This window comes from Cucurbita moschata, unplaced genomic scaffold, assembly GCF_002738365.1.
Source record: "Cucurbita moschata cultivar Rifu unplaced genomic scaffold, Cmos_1.0 Cmo_Scf00010, whole genome shotgun sequence".
In the NCBI taxonomy this organism is placed as follows: Eukaryota; Viridiplantae; Streptophyta; class Magnoliopsida; order Cucurbitales; family Cucurbitaceae; genus Cucurbita; species Cucurbita moschata.
The window spans coordinates 2454588-2462056 of record NW_019268526.1 but is presented as its reverse complement, the minus strand read 5'-3'; the positions used below and the strand labels follow the sequence as shown (position 1 = coordinate 2462056).

General features: G+C 37.2%; 3 protein-coding genes across 8 annotated transcripts in view; 1 reads left to right on the top strand and 2 right to left on the bottom strand.

Annotated features, from left to right (window-relative positions):
• Positions 1 to 3550, top strand: part of LOC111449108 (histone deacetylase 19-like) — a 5077-nt gene extending 1527 nt beyond the window's left edge. For all 4 annotated transcript variants that reach the window (XM_023088975.1, XM_023088978.1, XM_023088977.1 and 1 more), the window contains exons 3-8: positions 173 to 613; positions 1248 to 1478; positions 2315 to 2385; positions 2475 to 2532; positions 2671 to 2733; positions 2976 to 3550. In XM_023088975.1, coding sequence (XP_022944743.1) covers positions 173 to 613; positions 1248 to 1478; positions 2315 to 2385; positions 2475 to 2532; positions 2671 to 2733; positions 2976 to 3062 — 951 coding nt within the window. In that variant the 3' untranslated portion in view covers positions 3063 to 3550. The remainder of the gene's footprint in view (positions 1 to 172; positions 614 to 1247; positions 1479 to 2314; positions 2386 to 2474; positions 2533 to 2670; positions 2734 to 2975) is intronic.
• Positions 3551 to 4304: 754 nt separating this feature from the next.
• LOC111449110 (UDP-rhamnose/UDP-galactose transporter 3-like) lies at positions 4305 to 6334 on the bottom strand. Of its 3 annotated transcripts, none has more exons than XM_023088981.1 (6): positions 6082 to 6334; positions 5763 to 5990; positions 5471 to 5655; positions 5185 to 5385; positions 4926 to 5087; positions 4305 to 4821 (listed from the first exon to the last, which is right to left on the bottom strand). In XM_023088981.1, exons 2-6 carry the CDS (start codon positions 5980 to 5982, stop codon positions 4462 to 4464), a joined length of 1128 nt encoding a protein of 375 aa, XP_022944749.1. In that variant the 5' UTR covers positions 5983 to 5990; positions 6082 to 6334; the 3' UTR covers positions 4305 to 4461. The 3 variants fall into 3 exon arrangements, with proteins under 3 accessions (XP_022944749.1, XP_022944748.1, XP_022944750.1); XM_023088980.1 differs by having other exon boundaries at positions 5763 to 6003; positions 6082 to 6216; XM_023088982.1 differs by having other exon boundaries at positions 5763 to 5993; positions 6082 to 6199.
• A 483-nt stretch (positions 6335 to 6817) lies between these two features.
• LOC111449112 (ankyrin repeat domain-containing protein 2B-like) overlaps positions 6818 to 7469 on the bottom strand; it is a 6186-nt gene continuing 5534 nt past the window's right edge. The window contains exons 8-9 of the mRNA XM_023088983.1: positions 7291 to 7430; positions 6818 to 7206 (exon numbers count right to left, since the gene is read on the bottom strand). Coding sequence (XP_022944751.1) covers positions 7107 to 7206; positions 7291 to 7430 — 240 coding nt within the window. The 3' untranslated portion in view covers positions 6818 to 7106. The remainder of the gene's footprint in view (positions 7207 to 7290; positions 7431 to 7469) is intronic.

The following is a 7469-nucleotide window of genomic DNA, read 5'->3' as shown; positions in this document are numbered from 1 at the left end:
TTTTTTTTTTTTTTTTTTTTTTTTTTGTAATCTTTAATCACTATCACTTGATGTAGTATGGTGGTTGTGGTTTGAATAAACTCATACTTGGAATAGGATGCATCTTGAAAATTTTTTATCTTGTTATTTTTTGCATGTTGTTCTTGTGATTGTGAAACTTCTTTATGTGCAGCGTGTTTTATATGTTGACATTGATATCCACCATGGAGATGGTGTTGAAGAGGCTTTTTATACAACCGACAGAGTCATGACTGTATCGTTCCACAAATTTGGAGATTATTTTCCCGGTACAGGAGATATAAGAGACATTGGTTATGGGAAAGGAAAGTACTACTCACTTAATGTTCCTTTGGATGATGGAATTGATGATGAGAGCTATCATTACTTGTTCAAACCTATAATGGGAAAAGTTATGGAAGTTTTTAGACCTGGTGCTGTTGTTCTCCAATGTGGTGCTGACTCTCTTTCTGGCGATAGGCTAGGATGCTTTAACCTGTCAATAAAAGGTCATGGAGAGTGTGTTAGATATATGAGATCATTCAATGTGCCTCTATTACTGCTTGGTGGGGGTGGCTACACCATCCGTAACGTTGCTCGCTGCTGGTGCTACGAGGTACACATTTTGCTTTCAAAGAATGATTTTTGTATGATCAAGTGTTGGTTCCTTCTTGTATCTTTTGCTACAAAGTTTTGGAAAGTGCACCCCTTGATCTTATTATCTCATAATGAGTGAGGCAAATGATATAATTTAAGATTGTGCTTTAGGAAGGGCAATGGAATAGAAGCATCGTACTTGTTCATGACAACTCAATTACTGACTAATATGTCTCAATTCTATATAATTTGAAGGTTTGCTTTGGTTTGTATGATATGAGTCAGCTCAAACTAAACAAATTTATAATCCACAAAGATTGTGATTGACTTCTTTCGGGAACATATGTGTTGAAGTTTCTGACCAATGGAGACATCAGAAATTCCTTATCCCATTTCTTTTATGTTACAATATGCCTCTGTTTTCCAAATTAGAAAAATAAATAAATAAACAAATCATGTGGAGGGAGCTGATGAACTCTGTGGCTTCATAATAGTAGTATGTTTTACTATTTTCATGGTGGGGTGTTAAGAATTTCTATTTTCTATAAAGTCTCATTGTCCTTGATGCTAGATTGTTATTCTAAAGTTCTTTCTTGTCTCTATATCATTTTTCTGACCTGCTGTTTTACATCGAACTGTCATGTGGAGTGCAGACAGGAGTTGCTCTTGGGATGGAGGTTGATGACAAAATGCCACAGCATGAATATTATGAGTATTTTGGTCCTGATTACACTCTGCATGTTGCTCCCAGTAATATGGAGAACAAAAATACACACCTTATGCTGGAAGAAATACAGGGAAAGCTACTTGAATACCTTGCACGACTTCAGCATGCGCCCAGTGTTCCATTTCAAGAAAGGCCTCCTGATACTGAACTCCCTGAGGTAGGTTAACATAATATAATTTGTTTCATTAGTTTCTCCTCTCTTAAATTTAACATTTTTTTTTATGTTGTCATGCACACAGAAGTAATGAGAAGAGTTCTTATTGATTGCACTGTAGATATGATTTTGGATTAACTTCTTATAACACGAAAATATTCATTGACCTCATATTTCGCAAGATTCACCAACTTTGAAAACAATTCTAAGATGCAGCTTATAATTATCACATTACCTTTTACTAATTATTAAGTAATTACTGATTAATAATCCAAGGGTTAGTAATATTTCTTAAAATACCTTCGGATTTAACCTAGAGGTGATGGTTGCTAGTCACCTGGGCAACTTGAGATATTCTACACATGATTGATTTTGTTAGTAGTCTCCAATTCCATATCTGGCAAAGGTTAAACAGTTGGAGTATTCATGAGTTACGAGTTGATATGCTTATTGAACTGCATTTGATGTGACTCCTGTCTGTCAAATGAGCCACGTGTTGATTTTTTGTATCGCTTTTCCTCATGTTTCTCTGCCAACCTGTATGCACTTCACGCCTATGGTTTTTTCTTTTTTGCTCCATATGAAAATAAATCCAATGTGTTTGTGTGGTGTTGCTAGTCTTCTAGGCATGGTGACAATAATTTGTTGAAAAATGTAAAATGGTAATGCAGGTTCAGTATGAGAAAACTTTATACTTGAGACGCAAAATCTGTGCCTTTTTCCCCTTCTATTTGTTGTTTATTAGGAAATAGGAAACAAATTTAAATTGGTAATGTGTTTGATCAATTATGTCATTGGTAATTGTCTCTTGATTGCAAAGTGTTAAATATGATCTTCAGGCGGATGAAGACCAGGAGGATAAGGATGAGAGATGGGATCCAGACTCAGATATGGAAGTTGACGAAGAGAGGTATTTCGTTTTGTACTTGATTTCTTTTCAATTTTATCTTTACAATCCTTATTATCTTAACTTCTGCATTTTACTTGCTGTTTGGACAGAAAACCCATCCCAAGCAGAGTTAAAAGAGAAACGGTTGAGACTGAAATCAAAGAGCCGGTATGCTCTAATTGAATATAGGATGTCCTATTTTTGTTCATGCCCATGCCGTGTTACATTTCCTGATTCAAGCTACCATTCTTGCTATATATATTTCCAACTTGCTTGTTGATTCTTTATGGCTTTAATTTTTTTTAGGAAGTTAATCCCGAGAGTACTAGAGGTTTAGAAAAAGCAGCTGCGGAGGCTACAAGTGCAAAGGTGAAAAATCTCCAGAAAATGGAAGCCATGAAATATTCTCTTTACAAGTTTGAAATAGGAAACCATCACTTTTAATTGAAATGATTTGTCTTAGAAGGTTCCCCCGGAGTTATTCTTCTTCTCTTGTACCTTACATAATCTTTTATGAAAAATTTTCTTTTTCCAAAAATAAAATAAAATGAAATAATGACATTTCATCTTTAGTACTCATTTGTTTATATGCTATTATTTTGCACTTGCAGGCTTTAGATATAGGTTCTCTCAAACTTGAAGAGTCGGGCGTAAAACTCGAAGAGCCCAGCAAGCAGAATGACCAAATGTTCCCCTAGTCTTTGAAAGGGTGAAGAGGGCAGGGGATCAAACACAGGAACAACTGACTCCAAGTAAATAGAGGTGACTTTTGACATTCTTTGTTGCACAGATTTTTTAGACTTGGTAGTTTTTGTGCAAGAATGAGCTGAGTCGTGGAAATCTCGTTGTGCCTCAAGTATTTGTGTATAGAAGTCTGGAGTTGATATGGATAATCTTATTATTTAGACCAGTTATGGATGATTTGCGCAATGTTGCGAAATGTAAATCACCATGGAGAATAGAGTTTTCTGAGATCTGTAGGTCATGTCACTGGAGCTACTTAGTTCTTTGCCTCCCTATGTGTCTTAATTTAGCCCAATACGTTTCTTTGATCAAGATGTTAGAGGTTAGAATTCTCATTTCCGAGAATTGCCATTTGAAACTTTGCAGGAGGGATGGAGAATTCTTATTTTGGGATGGGGACACAATTTTCATTCCATCTAAAAGTTACATAAATCCTTTGTTCTATAGTTTTCCAATCTTTTCTTCCCTTCTTTGAGTCGAAGCATGCTTCATCTTCATCACTTCTTACATTGTATGAAATTGGTTATAAATTAATTATTGACTGTATAGAAATATCATCAATAATAACATCTAATATGTTATTATTTTAATTATTTAATTAGATTTCAGCTTTGAACTATAATTTTCGCACTTCAAAAGACTTCACTTATGTTATGTAAATAGGAATTCTAAAATCAAGAAGAACAAAAAGGGTTGTTCCTGAGTCGGTAATTAGTAAAAAACCAGAGAAGGATTCATCTCATCCGTTCCGGTGATATTCAAAACTAAATCTTTGAACTTTACCATTGTTCATTTGTCTATTAAAAAATAACTAGTAGTGTAAGGCGGTGGTTAGATAATTTGTTGGGTGCAACAAGTTGTGAGAGCCCAAGTCTAGCATTAGTAGATATCTGATTAGTAGATATCTGTTTTGGCCTGTTAGTATTGCTGAGGTTTCTGCCTCCTTGTAAAGAATGTTTTGTTCCTCTCTCCGACCAATGTAGGATCTCACACAAATAGTTGAAAGTGGACGTATAATTGTAACTCCATTTTGAGGGGAGGTGTCGTAGTACTTTGTCCTCTTTGTTGAGAGTTGCAATCAAGGATCAATCACAATTGGTACGATGTCTTTTGAGCGAAACTAAAAGTAATCATCATACCCCTAAATACCCTGAATTTGCCATGCATCTAAAATGTATGGATAATATCCTATTATATTACATTTGCACAACAATTTCAAATACTTTTATTCAAATACAAATTTCACAATCGAGAATAACCATTTAGGGGACTTAAAATCCACATTGGTGGGTAACGAATGGCAGAGCAAAAAGGAAAAAAAAAAAGTACAGAGAAAAGAGAAACTGATTCATATCATTTTGGGAGCTGACCAATCTCTTCATCTCTCAAACTACTGTCATCCATCCCCTCCTTCAACAGCATCAACTCCTCATCTGAAAGTTGGCTCTTTGGCTGAGGGATGGCCATTGCATTGGCTTGCTTCTCAATCTCAACGGCCCAGCTATACACCACCATCCCAACAATGGCAAGAACCATCCCTGATATGTTTTTCATTGTCATCTCTGAATCGAACAGCAGCCACCCCAACATCAGGACGCATACCGTCTTCATATGGCCTAAAACCTGGAACGATACAGCCGAGAAGCGCCCGATGCACAAATATTGACTGATGTTGCAGAACACAGCTAGGGAGCATGACAGTAATATGAAGCACTGCAACATTCGTTAAGGATAGATATTGGTTGGAGCCCTTTTGGTCCTTGGTTCAATTACGAAAGCAAAAGCAAAACGAATACGAGATTCGAATAACGACTTACAAATGCACTAAAAGCGTAGTTGTATTTCAGTAGAGATTTACTAGTAAGGCAGTAGTCAATGAATGGGCCAACTGTTAGAAGGGAAAGTGCTTGAATGGGAGCTGTCTTGCTTAGTAATTCAAAGGATCCTATTGAGTACTTCTTCTGTAATGAACCTATAGACTGTTTAATCAATGTAAAAGTGACGAGCTTGATGTCTCAGAATTAGGTGTAACGCTGAATCTGAAGTGATTTTAAAGGGAGAAAAGATAATGCTTACAATTTGTTGCAGTGATGTGCATAAGATTGCTACTAAGGCACAAAGAAAGCCTTTGGCATTAACTTTCACATCAGTCACTGTACAGACACCGACACCGACAACGACCACGACAACGGCCATCTTCACTTCCCTAGAGTATTGTTTTCCATGAAGAATCCACTCCATGACACACACCACAGGTATCATACTTAGCTTTGATATCTACAAGCACATGAAGCAGCAACAAAGTTTCGTTATCGTCGATGGCGATGAGTGACAACAAAGGTAAGGGGGACAAGGATTGAACCTGATAAAATCCAACAGAGTTTAACATGAGGCTGAAGTTCATGGCTGTTATCGACGTGTTGGCGATAATTGAGAACCAAAGAAGCTCCCAGAAGGGAACAGATTTGGATTCAGAATAGCCAGAGGCATTTGAAATCCAACCCACCAACGCAGTCACAGAAAAGTGAAATCCAGTTAACGTTGTAGCTGAAACAAAAGAAGAAAGCCTTGGATCAAAGCAACTAACTGATGTAATAAAAGAGGTGCATTATGGAAATGAAACTTGAAACTGAAAGAGAAGAAGAGATACAAACCAAAGGAAAAGGCGAAGCCAGTTTGGGACATGAGCTGCTTGTTGACCATGATAATGCCCACTGAGCTGATTATGTTCATACCCCAAGCTCCAACATCTGATACAGAGGAGGACTTTCTCTCCTCCATGACCCTTTTCTTCTTCTTCTTCAAATCCAGACCAAAAAACTTGCTCCTTTTGGGCGATTTGTCTTTGTTCGAAGATATTGCTCCCAAATTCATAAGAAAGGCTGCTAGTAAAGGCTAAACTTAGATGAAATCAGAGTTGAAAGCCAGAAGAAAGAAAATTAAGTTTCATTAATTACTCGTGGGTCAGCTTACCATGTTTTTAAATGCTCGTCGTTTGAATCTTTTTCCCACTAACTTGTTGCTGCAAAAATCAAAAGTCCACTCTCAATGCCTCCCGGCTTCAGCTTCTTCAATTCAAATGGATTTTGCTGCTTTTTGGGGCAACCTGCACGTTAACAACTTAACAAAACCACAAATCCCCATGGAAGTTTTCGAACTTCAAGGCATAATAAGGCTTTCTTTTTAAGGTGGAGTGAAGAAGGAGACAAGTTTTTTTTTTTTTGCTTTTTGACCTTTACACTTCTATGGCTCTCACCTTTAACAAAATTTTGGGTTTCTTCCCAAATCCTAAGTAGCTTGCTAGCTCCTATGGCCACTCATAAATACATTATGGTTGCTGCATGCATTAATAAAGCAGACTTTGATAAAGAGCCTAAGTACATCATTTAAAACTTGTCTAAAACTGAAGTAAGTCTATAAAACTTATATGGTTTCTACTTTATGACTTGAGACTTGGCTTTCTAGTTCCTACTTCGCCTCTAGGCATGTGATAAGCTTCAATGTTATGGATACAATTGACTAGGCGCCCACCCTAAGGCCCAGACGACTTCATTAACAAAGAAAGTACTGACTGGGAGCTTTTTCCCTGGCTTCCTACACCTGATTTCAGATCTGAGCTGCATAATGGAAAATTTTACAGCACCTGTTTGAAGCGGTAGCACGCTGGCATTTGCATTCCTTTCACCAAGCAAGTTAAATCTCTACGACCTTTTGCAAATTTGACTTTGGATATTATTAAAACAAGAGAAAGAATTGAGCATAGGATACTCTTTGTCAAGTAGCAAGACAGTACATGATCCCAGGCACAATGCGAATAACAGAAGGCTCACACTACACACCTCATAATAGAACGAATTTTGTCTCACTGACTGTAGCATTCTAATAAAAATCACATTATTTAAAGTGGTAACTGTTTCGAAGGTAGAAAATCTAGCAACACTCGAAAGCCTGTGGCGTGCTTGAACTGTGGCAGGAAATATTTCCGGTGGCTTCAAAGTTTACAGGAAAACATCCTTCTCGAGCAATTTTAGCACCTCGTGTTGGTTGTTTAGCTTGGCTACGTCTATGGGAGTCTTTCCATCCAGGTTTTGGAGAGTGCTGCACGCAGAGAGAGAGAATAGTGAAATTGTGAAGGAAAAGAGTATTAAATGGAGTAATGTCTTTCTAAGGCTGTTTGTTTACACTGCAGCGCCATTCTCAAGTAATAGTGCAACACACTCCTTCCTGCCATAACCAGCTGCATAATGAAGTGCAGTGTTCTTATTCTTATCCAGTGCATCCACCTTCACTCCAGCTTCAAGAAGGATCTGAGCGCATTTCACCTGTTTTGTTTTTGTTTTTTTTTTTTTTTTTTTTTTTTG

What these genes read in the sequence shown, in the direction of transcription:
- LOC111449110 (XM_023088980.1), bottom strand. An exon ending in ACTCTGTTGGATTTTATCAG is followed by an intron (nt 5,386 to 5,470) that starts GTTCAATCCTTG and finishes ATGTGCTTGTAG; the next exon opens with ATATCAAAGCTAAGTATGAT. An exon ending in GCACATCACTGCAACAAATT is followed by an intron (nt 5,088 to 5,184) that starts GTAAGCATTATC and finishes TTGATTAAACAG; the next exon opens with TCTATAGGTTCATTACAGAA.